General features: G+C 52.8%; 1 protein-coding gene across 2 annotated transcripts in view; it reads left to right on the top strand.

The window, feature by feature from the left end:
- The window catches only part of RASAL1 (RAS protein activator like 1), a 111317-nt gene that overhangs the window by 5128 nt on the left and 89959 nt on the right, over positions 1–16230 (top strand). Inside the window, exons 1-2 of one of the 2 annotated variants that reach the window (XM_048822241.2) lie at positions 8559–8717; positions 12928–12984. In XM_048822241.2, the coding sequence (XP_048678198.2) occupies positions 8698–8717; positions 12928–12984 (77 nt within the window). In that variant the 5' untranslated portion in view covers positions 8559–8697. Of the gene's footprint in view, positions 1–8558; positions 8718–12927; positions 12985–16230 lie in introns of those variants that run through there. The other variant, XM_048822240.2, reaches the window with a different exon arrangement.

Raw genomic sequence — 16230 nt, 5'->3', positions numbered from 1 at the left:
GGGAGGTGGATTACCTACGCCGAGGGGAGAATCCCTCGTGTCGCCAGAGGGAGTGTCTTCAGGGAAGCGCTGCCGCAGAGCAGCTGTGCTGCGGTGGCATTCTGAGTGTAAACAAGCCCTGAAGCCAACTGAAGCCATCCCTGCACTGCAGAGACTGAAGCCATCCCTGCACTGCAGAGTTAAGCCGACTTAAGTTACAGTGAGGATGGTAAACCACTGTGATTGCATGGTTTGTGCATGTTCACACAACGCTCCTTGTGTTGGTGCTCTAGCACCAACAGGGAGAGCAGTGTGCCATGGGTAGCTATCGCACTGTGCAAATCTCCACCTTCTCCCGCTGGGCACACTGGGAACGGATCACAGTGCCTCCTGGGACGGGGTCACCACCCCCACGATGCAGTTTTCTTCCATACCATAATTCCAAGGGCTTCCGACTGTGTTTTGTGCTGTTTTTCAACTGCCCCTGCAGGGCTGGCCTTACCCTGAGGTGAACTGAGGCAGCCGCCTCAGGTGCCAGACTTGGGCGGGGGGTGGGCGCCACTAGGACCCCGAGTGTAGAAAACGGTGTCTGCTGCTGGTGCATCTGGATTCTCTCTGCAGGAGATGCACAGAGAGGGGGGAGCGCTCGGCTGGAGGGAGGAGGGCACAAGAGACAGAACAGGCAGGCCGGAGAAAAGGGGAGAGGGAATCACAGAAAGCAGCAGGAGCTGCAAGGGGAGAGAGGAGGAGGAAACTCTTATGTACCTTTCTAGCCCCCCCAGGGCCTGGACTGATTAACCCCAGCTTCTCAGGGAGCTTCCTGTTTCCTGCTGCTTCCCTGAACCCACTTGAGGAGAACAGGCAGCCAACTGAAGTAGTAGGAGCCAGTTAGGCCCTTAAGACGCTGACATCTTCCCTCACTCAGGGCTTGCTACCAGCCTGCTTATTTGTCCCCTTCAAGTGAGTGTTGAGAGCCACTATCACTGGCCCAGAATAGCAGCCATGAGTGAAAGAAGAAAACTCCCCTCTGGGGCAGCATTCAGTAAAAGCAAGCAAGCAAAGGAAGCTTTTCTATCTAAGCAGGAAGGAGCTCTCCTGAGATACAGAGACACAAATGTTCACGGTGAGCCTTCCGGCCCCAGTGAGGATGTGAGTGGTGAGGAGATGCCTGATCTTCCAGTCAGTCAGAGTGCAGGTGACCTGGCAGCTACTGTAGCATTCGTATCTCCATCTCAAATGGATGTGGCCATGCACATTCCTGAAAAAAATGGTAGATCAGAGAAGAGTGTGGTGGAGACGCAAGAAACTGCTGCTGCTGAGTTTAGTTCCTTAAGTCTAGAGGATCCAGGACTGTGGACCCACTTGAGCTGTAGCCTGAAGGACTTCCTTGTACTGCGTGGGCCACAGCAAGTGAAAAACTTCATGTTCCCCAAAGACAATGAAAATAGAAGTTTCCATCCAACACATTACTGGTGTGAAATCCCCAGTGGTGACAAAGTGGAGAGGCCATGGCTTGTGTACTCAAAAACCCAGAATGCTGCATACTGGTTTTGTTGCCAACTCTTCCAGTCTAATGTTCCAGCCACATTGGGTTCTACAGGAACAAAGGACTGGAAGAATCTGGCTAGAAATCTGGCATGCCATGAGAAGGCAGCAAATCACCAGAGAGCGTTCCATAGGTGGAAAGAGCTTGAGATGAGACTAAGGTTAAAGGCCACCACAGATGATCAGCATCAAGAGACGATTGCATCTGAGTCTCTTTACTGGCAAAACGTTCTGAAAAGGCTCATTGTATTGTGAGAATGCTTGCGACCCAAAACCTAGCACTGCATGACACTTCAGATCAGCTGTATGTGCCAAACAATGGAAACTTCCTTAAAATTGTGGAGCTGATGGCTGAGTTTGATGCTGTACTCCAGGAGCATCTAAGAAGAGCCACCACCCAAGAAATGTACACACACCAGTGCCTTGGAAAAACCATTCAAAATGAGATCATACTATTACTGGCAACAAAAGTCAAACAGAAGATTGTGGCAAATCTGAAGTCAGCAAGAGATTACTCTGATATTCTGGACTGCACACCTGACATCAGCCATATGGAACAAATGACTTTAATGGTGCGTTTTGTAACAACAACAGAACCTAGTGAAAATGTCCCTGCAATGGTGACTGTCAGAGCATTTTCTAGAATTTATTGACATTGATCGTACTACAGGAGCTGGTATGACAAGTTTGCTTCTTAAAAAGCTGGAAGATACGGGAATAGCGATAGCTGACATGAGAGATCAGGGCTACGATAATGGTGCCAACCTGAGAGGAAAGAACAGAGGAGCACAGACACGGATCTGAGAGTTAAACCCTGGAGCTTTTTTTGTCCCATGCAGGTTCTCATTCATTGAACTTGGTGGTCAGTGATGCAGCATCAGCTTCTCGTGAGGCTGCTGAATTTTTTAATGTAATTCAAAGCATCTATGTATTTTTCTCTGCATCAACTCATCGATGGCAAATTTTGAAGCAATATCTGGGAACTTCCTCTCTGACACTGAAACCACTGAGTGCCACATGATGGGAAAGTCGAGTGGAGGCAATAAAGCCTATCAAACACCAAATTCGGAAGCTAGATGATGCCATAGTTGCCAAAATAGAGGGTAATGCTATGACAGGAACTGTTCGTGGGAGAACAGTGGCAGAGGGAAATGGAATCACCAGAAACATACCTAACTTCACATTTCTGTGTGGCTTAGTGTTGTGGCATGACATAGTGTTTGAAATAAATGTTGTAAGCAAGAGACTCCAAGATGTTGACCTTGATATATCTGGAGCAATGGAAAAACTGGACAAAGCAAAGTCATACCTACAGTCTTACCGGTCAGATGAGGGATTTCAAAATGTTCTGAAGAGTGCACAGAAGTTGGCAGAGGAACTTCACACTGAAGCTATTTCCCACCCATTCAAGAATACAAGAGTCACCGAAAAAGAAGACATTTTGATTACAAGGCACGGGATAATCCCATAAAAGACCCCAAACAACAATTCAAATTTGAACTTTTTAACCAGGTGCTAGATTGTGCAATACAGTCAGTTGAAGAACGTTTCATGCAGCTCAAGGAACACAGCAGGATATTTGGGATGGTGTATGATATTCCCAAACTCCTCACGATACCTGAAGAAGACCTACACCAGCAATGCAGGACACTAGAGACAGTGTTGATGACACATGATGACATGCGCGATATTGATGCGAGTGATTTAGGTAATGAACCGAGAGCCCTTTCAAGATACATTTCAGCAGGATCAACTCCAAAGGCTGTTCTGGAATATATGTGCACAAATAAGATGACCACCCTCTTTCCAAATGCTTTTGTTGCTCTGCGCATACGTCTAACACTTCCTGTAACAATTGCCAGTGGAGAACGCAGCTTCTCCAAGCTGAAGTTAATAAAAACACATCTATGCTCCACAATGACACAGGAGAGGCTGATCAGCCTTGCAACCATCTCAACAGAGCATGAGCTGGCCCAGACTGTGGACCTTCTGGAAGCAGTGCAAATCTTTGCAACCAAGAAGGCACGGAAAGCACCACTTTGATTATTCAAACAGATAAAAATGCCAGTGTTTACTAGGCAGACAAGAAAAGTTACATTTGCTGTTCAGGTGTTTGAAAGTTAAGTGTTACTTAAAATTTTTGAACAAGGCATTTTAAGTTGTTAGTTCTCCTTTATTGGGGTAGGAATAGAGCAGCACCATGAGAGGAGTAGAACAGGAAGAAGGCAGAATTGAGACCTTTCAAAGTTTTGGCCCAAGCAAGGGGGCATGGGGACGTCATTTGAGCTCCCCGCCTCAGGTTCCAAAATGTTGTGGGCGGGCCCTGTGCCCCTGTGAACTTTAGGAAGAGATGGAAGGCATAAAAGCATGGATCCTGCACGACGCTCCAGTCTTGTCATGAGTGTTATGAATGCAACATGGCTAATCCTGCAGTATTTCATGAGCTGTGACTCCGAACAGGAATCCATGGTGCTTTCCCTCCTGTGTGCCATGGAAAGAAACAATTCAAGATTGATGTTAGCATTCACAGATCAGCTACGCACAGCGAACTGTCACTACTGGGCTCGGGAAACAAGCACTGGGTGGTGGGATCAGATCGTGATGCACGTCTGGGACGACGAGCAGTGGCTGCAGAACTCTTCTCTGCGCAAAGCCACTTCCTTGAACTGTGTGCAGAGCTCGCTACCCCTTTCCCCACCCATGGCGCAAGGAAACCAAAATGAGAGTTGCCCCAACAGTGGAAAAATAAGTGGTGATCACTGTGTGGAAGCTGGCAACTCCAGACTGCTACTCGTCAGTTGCGAATCAGTTTGGAGTTGGGGAAGTCCACCGTGGGGCTTGCATTCCTGCAAGTGTGCAGGGCCATTAATCGCCTCCTGCTACGAAGGACTGTGACTCTTGGAAATATGTGTGAAAGAGGATGGCTTTGCAGCAATGGAATTCCCTAACTGAATCAGGGCAATAGATGGCATGCATATCCCAATTTTGACCCCAGGCCGTCTTGTGACAGAGTACATCAACAGAAAGGGGTACTTCTCTATGGTATTACAGGTACTTGCCGATCACCGGGGTCATTTCACTGACATCAATGCGGGGTAGTCAGGGAAGGTGCCTGACGCACACATCTTCGGGAACACTGGCCTGTACAAAAGGCTACATACAGGGACTTTCTTTCCAGAGCAAAAGATTCCAGTGGGGGATGTTGAAATGCCCATAATGATCCTGGGAGACCCATAGCCTACCCCTTACTCCCACGGCTCATGACACCTTACACCGGAAACCTGGACAGCAGCAAGGAGCACTTCAACAATAGTTTAAGCAGGTGCAGAATGCCCATAGAATGTGTGTTCAGCAGATTAAAGGTTCACTGTCTTTTTCGCAGGTTAGACCTCTCATGTTCATAGCAGCCTGCTGTGCTCTGCATAACATTTGTGAAGCCAAGAGCGAAAAGTTTCCCCAGGGGTGGAGCATGGAGGTGGATTGCGTGGTGGCTGATTTTGAGCAGCCAAACACAAGGGCTATCAGAGGGGCTAAGTGAGGTTGAGGGTGGGAGGGGACTATTTAAGTCAGGGAGGCTTTGAAACAGCATTTTGACAATCATAGAATCATAGAATATCAGGGTTGGAAGGGACCTCAGGAGGTCATCTAGTCCAACCCCCTGCTCAAAGCAGGACCAATCCCCAATTAAATCATCCTAGCCAGGGCTTTGTCAAGCCTGACCTTAAAAACTTCTAAGGAAGGAGATTCTACCACCTCCCTAGGTAACGAATTCCAGTGTTTCACCACCCTCCTAGTGAAAAAGTTTTTCCTAATATCCAACCTAAACCTCCCCCACTGCAACTTGAGACCATTACTCCTCGTTCTGTCCTCTTCTACCACTGAGAATAGTCTAGAACCATCCTCTCTGGAACCACCTCTCAGGTAGTTGAAAGCAGCTATCAAATCCCCCCTCTTTCTTCTCTTCTGCAGGCTAAACAATCCCAGTTCCCTCAGCCTCTCCTCATGAGTCATGTGCTCCAGACCCCTAATCATTTTTGTTGCCCTTCACTGGACTCTCTCCAATTTTTCCACATCCTTCTTGTAGTGTGGGGCCCAAAACTGGACACAGTACTCCAGATGACGCCTCACTAATGTCGAATAGAGGGGGACGATGACGTCCCTCGATCTGCTCGCTATGCCCCTACTTATACATCCCAAAATGCCATTGGCCTTCTTGGCAACAAGGGCACACTGCTGACTCATATCCAGCTTCTCGTCCACTGTCACCCCTAGGTCCTTTTCCGCAGAACTGCTGCCTAGCCATTCGGTCCCTAGTCTGTAGCTGTGCATTGGGTTCTTCCGTCCTAAGTGCAGGACCCTGCACTTATCCTTATTGAACCTCATCAGATTTCTTTTGGCCCAATCCTCCAATTTGTCTAGGTCCCTCTGTATCCTATCCCTGCCCTCCAGCGTATCTACCACTCCTCCCAGTTTAGTATCATCCGCAGTGAGCCCCAGTAATGTGTCTTTCTGTAATGAATTGAGCCAGGTAGTCTGCCACTGTGTTTGACTTTCTGTTGCCACTACCCTGTGTAGGTCACCAATAAAGAATCACAGTTTTTGTAAGACTCAATTTTTATTAAACAAATGTCCCTGGGGTGGAGTGCAAGAGGCTGGGGATGTGAGAGGAATGTGTATGGGGAGTTTGGGAGGGCAAGGAAAGCAGTTCTGTATGGGTTTCAAGCAGGGGGCTGGGGGGTGGGGTTGAACACGCGTATGTTCCCCCTGCAGCGCAGTCAGGGACCTCAGTATCTCTGTTTGGTCCTCCATGAGCTTTATTATCTGCTCCTGGCCCTGTCTCCTCTCCTGGCCCTGTCTCCTCTCCTGGCTATCCATTTGTAGTTTATTGTCTCTCTCCATGCTCTGTGCTCACTATCAGCCTAATCTGACGATTGCAGAAATTCCCAAAACATGTCCTCCTTACTGCTCCTCGTTCACCTCCTTATCTGAGGGAGGTACTCCATCAGTGCGTAGGAGCTGGCCCTCAAAGGAACATCTGCAGAAGTAAAAGAAACAACACAGAGAGTCAGTATTGTGTGTTCACTCAGTATGGAATCATAAAAGTTACACACACCTCTTTCTCACTTTCCTTTGGCCAGCACAGCCAGAGCACTAAACATGGTGAGTTCAGCCTGGGGCAAGGGGTGCAAGATGAGACAGGGTCTGGGTGGTTTCAGAAGGGGATCAGTACACACACCTGGGGACACTATTCTGAATACTGGCACCATTTTCCAGAGGCAGGGAAAGTTGAAATCACACTACTGAGGATAAGGAAAGCTGCTTGCCCATGTCCTGCTTTGGTTCCTGTACAAGTGATTCACAATTGGCATGGCAAAGTTTCCTACAATGGGGTAAGAAACAGCAGGAACCTTTGGCAGAGGATTGCAGAGCCCCCACTGCATAACTGTACCGGGGAATATGAAGGAGATGCAAAGAGTACCTAGTGTTAATTTCCGTCTCTTCTCCCAGGTGCACCATGTAACAAAAAAAAAAAAACAAAAACAAAAACAAAACACCTCTACCTCATGTAAATCATGCACTATCAAAGAAAAATGAGTATTTACTGGAGCTCCCTCTCCAGCTTCAGGCACACCAGAGCTGGACTGCTGGGACTGGCTAGACCTCTCCGGAGTCAAAAAGAGGTCCTGGCTCGCTGTGCCACCGGACGAGCCAGCTGCCTGTTGCACGTCCTCCTCCAACTGGACCTCCTCATCCACCACTTCATCCTCGGGGTTGACTCCACTGGCTGCTGTCTCCAGTCTCCCTGAAGTATCTGTGGGGCCCTTGGCGGTGCAGGTGGGGTCGCCGCCAAGGGTGGTTACAGCTCCTTGTAGAAGCTGCATGTTTTCGGTGCCATACCAGAGAGACAGTTGTCCTCCCTTGCCTCCTGGTACACCTGCCTCAGCTCCTTTATCTTGGCACAGCCCAGCTGCGTCCCGGTCATGCCCCTTCTCATCCATGCCATGAGCAGTCTGCTTGTAGGCATCAAAGATCCTAGGGCAGGATCAGCTGCTACTGCACAGCCTCCTCTCCCCACAGACACAGCAACTCTGGTGTACTCCAGGCAGGAGTGCGTTTGCTGTGGAAAGCCGGCATGGTCAGCTGGGAAGATGCAATGTCCAGGCCCAGCAACCATGAAGAGGAATTTCAAAAATTCCCCGAGCTTTTAAGGGGAAGGAGCACATGCCTGTGTACCTGGCTGAAGGGCAGCAGAGTAGAAACTGCTGACCAGAGCGGTCATGATGGGCATTTTGGGACACTGCCTGGAGGTCACTTAGGGTGACATAACCAAGCACACTAACACTGCATCTCTCTAACGTTGTCACAAAAAGCTCTGTGCTTCTCGTCGAGGCGGTTTTATTACACTGGCGCAGCAGGGGAGTTACACGGGCAGGAGGGCATGTTACACGGAGTTACACGGGCATGCACCTTCACTGGTTTGTCGATGAAAGCTGCCTTTTGTCAACAGAGCTGTGTAGTGTAGACAAGGCCATAGCTATGAATGGTGCCTGGCTGTCTGAGCCTGAAGGGCCATTGAAAGAAAAAATGACTGGCAGAGGCCTTGAGAAGACAATGGAAAAGCCAGTCACCAGGACACTGACACCTACTAATCCACAACCCAGAGGGGGACGCATTTCCCCACCTCTCCGCCGGGAAGCTGTGCAAAGACCCCAGCTCGAAAACAAAGGCCTGGGAAGGCATGAGGTAGGGGGATAAGAGATGGCTGCTGGAGGAAGGTGGGGACTCTCTTGCCTGGGAACTGACAGATCGGACCGAGAGAGACACAGAGCTTGACCAGTGGGGTTCGCTGCAGCTGTGCGCTAACCGGCATGGGCTGTGCTGTGCTAATCTAAGGCCTGCCTAGGCTGGGTTCCAGCTGACTAATAAACCCGCCTGTTGGGACAGCACTGTCCTTGCAAACGTTTGGTGAGGTGCATTCATCCCTGCAGAGTGGACAAGTCTCTCTCTCAGCTGGACTTGCTGAACAGAGCTCCTGGTGTGCTGAGCCCCAGAGGTTCAGTCAAAGGAGGCAGTGAGGTCGCGTGGCCTACCCAGGAGGATGAGCGAGCCCCTTTGGGGTCTGGCATGGCGAGAGGTTCCTCCTAGAGACCGTTCCAAAGCTGGGGCTGTGGCATGGATCCTGTGGATGCCTGGTGAGAGGGCCAGTGGTGGCGGGTTTTTGGATAGAAAGGGAGTCAGTGTTGTGAGTTTCATTCTTAAGGGGGAAAGGTCTTTTAAAAAAGAAGGATTTGCAGCTTTTCCTAGAAATGGTGAGACTCCAGATTTGCCTGATCTCCAGAAGTTCATTCCATAGCTGGATCCCCTCAACCGCCAGTGCTGTGTCCCCAGCTCTCCTACCATAGAAGATCAGGGTTGGAAGGGACCTCAGGAGCTCATCTAGTCCAACCCCTGCTCCTCTGCTAGAAAAGTACCACTTTAAAAAAGAAAGCTGAGTGTCCCCATCACCTGGCTCTGGGAGCTGCGGATTTCCAGAAAAAAACCCCAATATCATGAGACACCTGGTGATAAAATAATGAGATCTGGCAACTCCATGAGTCAGTCCCACTAAAGTCAAGGGGCTCCCCAGAGTTGCAGGGATATTCCCACACATGGATTATTGCAGGATTATGCCCTATATTTCACAGACTCATAGATTCCAAAGCCAGAAGGCACCACTGTGCTCATCTAGTTTGACCTTGCATATGACACAGGCCATAGAACTTCTCCACAATAATTCCTCTTTGAACTAGAGCAGATCTTTTAGAAAAACCTCAGTCTTTATTTAACAATTGCCCGTAATGGAGACTCCACCACAACCCTTGTGTTAAAAATTCACACCTTAGTTGCATTGTACATTAACATTAAACAGCTTTGAAATAACATTAGGATGAAAACAAGCCAACTTCCACACATACAAGAAAGACTCATGGGTCAGAGTTAAGGGGAATGAGTTATAATGAAATCAACTGTCAAAAATCTGTACAAATTCTGAGTTTGATTGTGCAACACGGAAAACATGGCAGCTTCGGTTTAGTAAGTGAGCTGGTCCATCGGCAGCCTTACATTGCCTTGTCAGGTGAGTTCCTCACTGACTACAATTCACCTCCTAACTGAGGCCAATTGTCCCAATGCTGCTTATTTTCTCCTTTTGTGGAATTTTGAAACTCACTGAAAAGATGAATCCTGAGAGAGATAAAGTCCCTTCTTATCTCTGATCAGTGCAGAGGGAAGTTGTGTGAAAGAAAGTAACTGTCAAGAATATATGAACAAATCTAACCCCTTGGGTTAGATCTCAGCCAGCGAGTCCCACAAGGTTAATGGAGCTATGCTGACTTTATAGGAGCTTTCTCTGGCTGCTGCTGTGTATTCCCTGACCAGGCTGGGGTTAGAGCCGTGGTCCGGGGTCCCCTGGGAGGCCGTGAGCTCGTTTCAGGGGATCCTCCAAGCATGGCCAGTGCTAGACTTGCTGTGGCTCAGGGCAGACAGCCAAAGCCCCGCTGCATGGGGCTTAAAGCCTGGGGCCCTGAGCCCTGCCACCCGGGGCTGAAGCCAAACCTGAGCAACTGAGGGCCGTCAGGGCAGAGCAGTGACTCCCCAGTGTGTCTCAGGGCCTTGCCCTACCTGATTTTCCAGGGATTGTCTTAATTAGGAATGGGGGACCACTGGCTAACCGCCAAAACGTTCTTCCTCCTTGCAACCCCTCACTCCCCCTATGAAGCCATGTCCATTTCTAGATCCAAACTTTTGTATCCAGTCCTGATCCCAGCCAGGTCCAGCTACCATGCAGAAAGCAGTTCCTCTGGGATTCCTGTTCGAGTCTGCAGGCCCGAGGGTTTGGGGAAGCACTTGCCCTGGAACCTGTTGAGCGCTGGCCCAAGTGAATGAGATGCTCCTTTGGCACCCTTCCCCATGCAGGCCTTGGCCCCTTCTTCTGTGCTGCCCCCGCCCACCCCAATATGCCCTGGACCCACGGCTTCTGCTCAGGTGCCTCTGGTCACTTCTCCTTAGAATGGAACCCTAGAGCCAGAGGGCTAGAAGGGCCCGCAAGGGTCGTCTAGTCTAACCCCTGCCAAGATGCAGGAGTGTTTGGGTCTAAACCATCCCAGACAGACGGCTCCAGCCTCCTTTTGAAAATCTCCAGGGAAGGAGCTTCCACAACCTCCCTAGGTGTCTGTTCCATTGTCAGTTAGGGAGTTTTTCTTGAGATTTAATCTAAATCTGCTCTGCTGTAGTTTGAATCCATTGCCTCTTGTCCTGCCCTCTGTGGCAAGAGAGGACAACTTTTCTCCATCTTTTTTATGACAGCCTTTTCAGTACCTGAAGTCCGCTGTCATGTCCCCCCTTAATCTCCTCTTTTCCAAACTGAACATACCCAGTTCCCTCTGCCTTTGCTCGTAAGGCTGCATTCCATCCCTTTGATCATCTTTGTCACTCACCTCTGGATCTTTTCCAGTTTCTCCACATCCTGTCCAGGGCCGGCGAGTTATATGGGCCCGTGGTGCCTATGTTCCAGGAATATTCAGGGCCCGGAAGCCCGGCTCCACCAATGTTTGGGGTCGGGTGTCTCCCCCGGCCCCGCCTGCCGCCCCTGCGTGCCTCCCCCAGAGCATCTCCCAGCCCCACCTGCCACCCCCGGGCGATTTAAAAGGGCTCAAGGGGCCTCTGGCCCCCCCCGCCACCACTGGCAGCCAGCGGGGCTAAGGCAGCTTCCTGCCCGCCCTCACTCCGTGCCACTCCTGGAAGTGGGCGGCACATCCCTGCAGCCCTGGGGGTATGTGTCTCTGCACGCTGCCCCTGCCCTGAGCGCTGACTCTGCAGCTCCCATGGGCCGGGAACTGCGGCGAATGGGAGCTGCGGGGGTGGTGCCTGCAGGCAGCGGTGTGCAGAGACCCCCCGGCCCACCCGCCTAGAAACCGCTGCCAGAGGGGTGTGCGGGTCACTTTCAGGAGCCGCCTGAGGTAAGCGCTGCACCCCTCACCCTCTCCTGCACGCCAACCCCCTGCCCCAAGCCAGAGCCTGCACCCCACACCCAAACTCCCTCCCAGATCCCGTACCCCTCACTCCCTCCTGCACCCCAACCCCAGCCCAGAGCCCACACCCAGCACCCAAACTCCCTCCCAGAGCCCACACCCCTCCCGCACCCAAACGCCACCCCAGAGCCTTAGGCAGGCAGGTGTGTGTTTTGGGGGGGGAGGTGTACGTGGGACTTGGACCCATTCTGGGCACCACCAGAAATTAGACAAACCTGCCTCCCCTGATCCTGTCTATACAGCGGTGACCAAAATTGGACGCTGTGCTCCCGCTGAGGCCTACCCAGTGTCCATGCTATCACCTCCCATGACTTGCATGCTGCGCCTCTGGTAATGCAGCCTCACGTTGCATTTGCTTTTTTTGCAGCAGCATCACGCTGCTGACTCACATTGCGGGTGGGATCCACCACAACTCCCAGATCCTTCCCAGCAGTGCTACTGCCAAACCAGTTATCCCCCATTCGGTATCTGTGCGTTTGGTTTCTCTTCCCTAAGCGTAGCACCTTCCATTTGTCCTTGGTGAATTTCATTGTGTTATCTGTAGCCCAGTTCTCCAATTTATCAAGATCACTTTGAATTTTAGTTCCATGTGATCCCGACGTCAATGAGCGAGACTCCAAAGAAACCTGCCAGTTAGCTCCAGCCTTTGGCTCACCCAAGGTTCCCCACAGTCAGCCCTGCTGGATTGCCAGCTCCTGGGGGCATGGACTGTGCATTCCCAGGGCTCTGTTGGCAGTAGCCGGCGTAGTGATCCTTGGCAGCACGGCATGGAGGCCCAAGTTGGAAGGCAGCGTTGCTGTCTCTGGCGGGCCGGGCACCAGAGGATGTGAAGAGCCACACAGAGCCATCGGGGGGAGGAGGGGGGAGAAGGAGGGGAAGGGGATTTGGGGGATGGGAAGTGGGGAAAGGGAGCCTTTGCTTGCCTGGCTGTGCTTTCCCTGGGGCCATGCCAGGGCAGTGGAAGTTGTCCTGATGCAATGCATTGCCTCTTATGGGGCCCAGCAGATCGTCCGTCCCTAAAGGGCCAGGGCACAGGTCAGCCTAATCCTGATGCTCCCTTGGGAGTGGAGTGCTACCCCACGCCCTGGTCAGGCCTCCCGATGAAGGGAAGCAGCGGGTTTGATGGAAGCCCTCTCCCCCCCACCAAGGCAGAGCGTCCGGCTGCCTGTGCCATGCTCTGTTATACCTGCCTCCAACCAGAGCCGCCCACTGTACCTAGCTGCAAACAGCGCTCGCCCTGGTGACCCTGGAGGGCTGCAGAGGCCTGCGGGAGGTGCTCGGACACCGCCGGGACCAATGCTAATCTGCCCGCTTGTTTGGTTTCCCTCCCCAGGTCTGGCACCAGTGACCCCTACTGCATCGTCAAAGTCGATAACGAGGTGGTAGCCAGGTGAGTGTGCCATGCTGGGGGCCCTGGGGATGGGACAGGACAGCACAGTCGAGGAGGGGCGTTTGCACTGCCAGGGTGACGTGGCTCAGTGTGATACAGGCTGATGTACAGAGCAAAGCGCTGGTCTCCGCTCACTCGGCTGTCTCTGCAGGCGTTGATCTCCTGGCGTGTCTGCAAGACGTGGCTCTAAGGCCTGCACTGTCTGGAGCTGTCAGTCGTATCAGCACATACGTGCTTGCACCCAGCAAACTTAGGTCATAGGCTGAGTCTAGTCCCATCCGCATGGCAAACAGCTGCCAAGTTAGGAGGCCTGGAACTCGCCCCCCACCCTGCTGAGAAGGGCCCAGCCCTTGCTCATGGCTTTAGTGTATTTGGGGACAGAGTTAAAGCCCATTGTATCCCATCTCCACCGGGGGATGGAGCCATACTGGAACCTGGCCACTTGCCCACAGCATGGTTACCTTGGCAGTGCGGATGGGGTCTCTGGCTGGCTGCACTGGGGGCGGATGTGCTGTTCGTAGGGCTCACACCCCTGCCCCACCTGTTGCAGGAGGCAGCCTTTAAACTGTAGCCTTAACATGCTGGCGTCAGCCCCGCACTGGCATCAGCCAGCCAATGCCTGGGGTCACGTGACCTAGCAGGAATAACATAGAACCATGGCCCTTAACCACTGGGCCCTTAATCCCAGGCATTGGCCCGAAGGGGCTGGGATCTCCAGACACAGAGACTTGAGAATCTCATTCCCGCCAAGGAGCTTATCAAGGGCTGAGCAAAGCTACCTGGCCCACCCTGCATTAGGGGAGGGAGCTGCGAGCTCAGCTGTTTGGCCCAGCACTGAGTGGGTCACGTCAGCTGGGTCTCCTGCGTTGTGCCCTGAGAAGGGGTGAGTGAGATACTGTCCTGCAGCTCTGGGGATCGGCTGTGATCCAGCCCTGGAGGGGGAAACAACAGAACCCCAGGGCCAGGGAAGGAAGGGTCACCTGGATAAGGCCCAGGGCTGGGACTCAGCAGTTCTGGGTTCTAACCCCCTCTCTGTCGCTGACACACTGGGCAAGTCACTTAGGGCAGATTTTCAAAAGTGGCCACATATTTCAGTGCTCGATTTTCGGTGCCCAATTTGTAGCACCTGGGTCCTGCTTTTCAGAGGTGCTGGGCCAAGCAGCTGCTTCTGGAAAGCTGGGGCCGGCAGTACCTCCAGCAGTCCGGCCCTGAGTGTGTTAGATCGGGCAGCCAAAAACTAGCTGCAACTTCTGAAAATGTGGGTCTGTGTTGCTCTGTGCCTCAGTTTCCCCAACTGTGGAATGGGGATGATGACACTGCCTGCCACCTGTGCAAGGGGCTTTGAGATTCTGGGATGGGAGGTGCTGGAGCATGAACCGTGGGGGAGCTCTATAAGCTCAGCAGGTGCCTTTCTCCCCAGCCATGTCTGGTCAGGCCAGAGAGGACCCCATGAGGGATGATGCGCCCAGCGTCACATTGCACAGAGGAATCAACTCCAGGCCCAAACTGTCTCTCCTTGTGCCCCCCCCCCCCCCCCCATGCCCAACTCTGCCTGTCCTAGGCTGGCTTCCGAGAGCATGCTCTCACGCTGCTCTGTTCACCATGATGACTCCTATCTCTGTGCTCCCCTACCCCATACTGCGCCTGCCGGGGGGAGAACCCTTTCTGCTCTCCCACTTGCTGGCTCCAGGAGCCCACAGGGTGGGAAGGGTGATGGGGCTGCAGCCACAGGGCCGCCAGCTGCCTGCCCTGCCATGGAACTCCTGTGCGGGCCCGGTGGGGGTGGCAATGCTGTGCCATTGCGTGAGGCCATCGGGTGGTCCCCGCACCGGCACGGGCGTGGTTGCTCGAACCAGCCCTGGTTATAGCTGCATTTGGTGGCTTCCAGCTGCACACAGCCCCCTGCTTGCTCTCTGGACAGAGGAGACTCTCCCCTGTGATTCCCTGGGGGCGGGCAGCATCCTGCAGGCTGGGCTCGCTCCTTCTGCCCCGCAGGTTCTCCACCTTGCCCCCGTGGTTGCCGTGGTGCTCCAAGTCCTCCGGCAGCGCAGAGAAGCTGCTCGGGAGCTGGCCAGTGATGAAGTGGTTACTATGGAGAAGTCCATAAATTATTCCCCCTTCTGGAGAGGTGGCAGCGTCTCCCCCTTTCCAGCCAGCTGGCCGAGTGCTCGCTGGAGGGGAGGGAGGGAGTATCTGGCCAGAGCTGGGGGAGTGGGCGCAGGAGAGCAACACAGGGTCAGGGGCCTGGGTCCTCCCAGCCTCATCCATGGTCCTCACATACGGCCCAGCACATCTCCTTCCCTCCCTCCCTCCCTCCCTCTCTTCTCTTCCACTCTCTGTCTCTCTCTCTCCTTCTTCTTAATCATCCCCTGCCCCCTGTCCCTGCCTGTCCCCCAGCTTTCATTTCCTGAGCAGCCCCAGATCTGGCCCAGGCTCATCGCCAGCCCTGCTGCCACTGCACCGTTCTCCCCACTGGGAAGCCACCCTTTGTCCTGCTCATAACTCCAGGGGAGAATGGAAACAACCTCCTGCTCCTTGGAAGCGCCACGTCCCGGCCAGGGAGGGGCCCCGCCACAGCACTGGGACTGGTGTCTGCGGGTAAAGCTTGGTCCAGGAATGTCTTTCGGTGGGTGGGGTGCATGCAAAGTCTGGATCCAACCTTTATGGGCTTTTGGAACTGGGAGTTTGTTCCCAGCCCAGCACCAAGGCTGCGTCCTCATTCCATCCAGGGACATCCATGCATTTCCAGGCAGCTAGCTCCTCTCTTTGACTGGAAAGGACAATTTTACAGCCTTCAGCTCAGCTCCGTGTGATGAGATTGGGGACTGGGATTTCCATGGGTGTGGGGCTCACCCACTGGAGGCCAGCACAACATCTCCCCTCTGCAAGGTCCAGCAGTTGGTTTCCCCTGAATCTTTGATCCCAAGGCTGCAGAATCTCCAGCAGGAGGTTACTGAGCAAGGGAATCCAACTCCCCTAATCAGCAGGGAGCTAGATGTCTTCATCTCCTCCTGCGCCCAAGGCCTGAGAGCCCAGATCCTGCAGCAGGAAGAAGTGGGAGGAAAAGCAGATGTACTGGGGTAGCAGACGGGGTCTGTCCCCGAGATGGCCACTGCTGCACCTCAGCTCCAAACCCCCACTGCCATACCCAGTCCCAGTTAAAGAGGTTTATTCTTTTACGAAAAAGGTTAAACCAACAACTAGAATGCAGTCTTAAGTCAGTTCCTGGCCCCAGAGGCAATGTAT

The sequence above is a fragment of the Caretta caretta genome, chromosome 15 (genome assembly GCF_965140235.1).
Source record: "Caretta caretta isolate rCarCar2 chromosome 15, rCarCar1.hap1, whole genome shotgun sequence".
NCBI classification, from domain to species: Eukaryota; Metazoa; Chordata; order Testudines; family Cheloniidae; genus Caretta; species Caretta caretta.
This window is presented reverse-complemented; position numbering and strand designations above follow the sequence as displayed.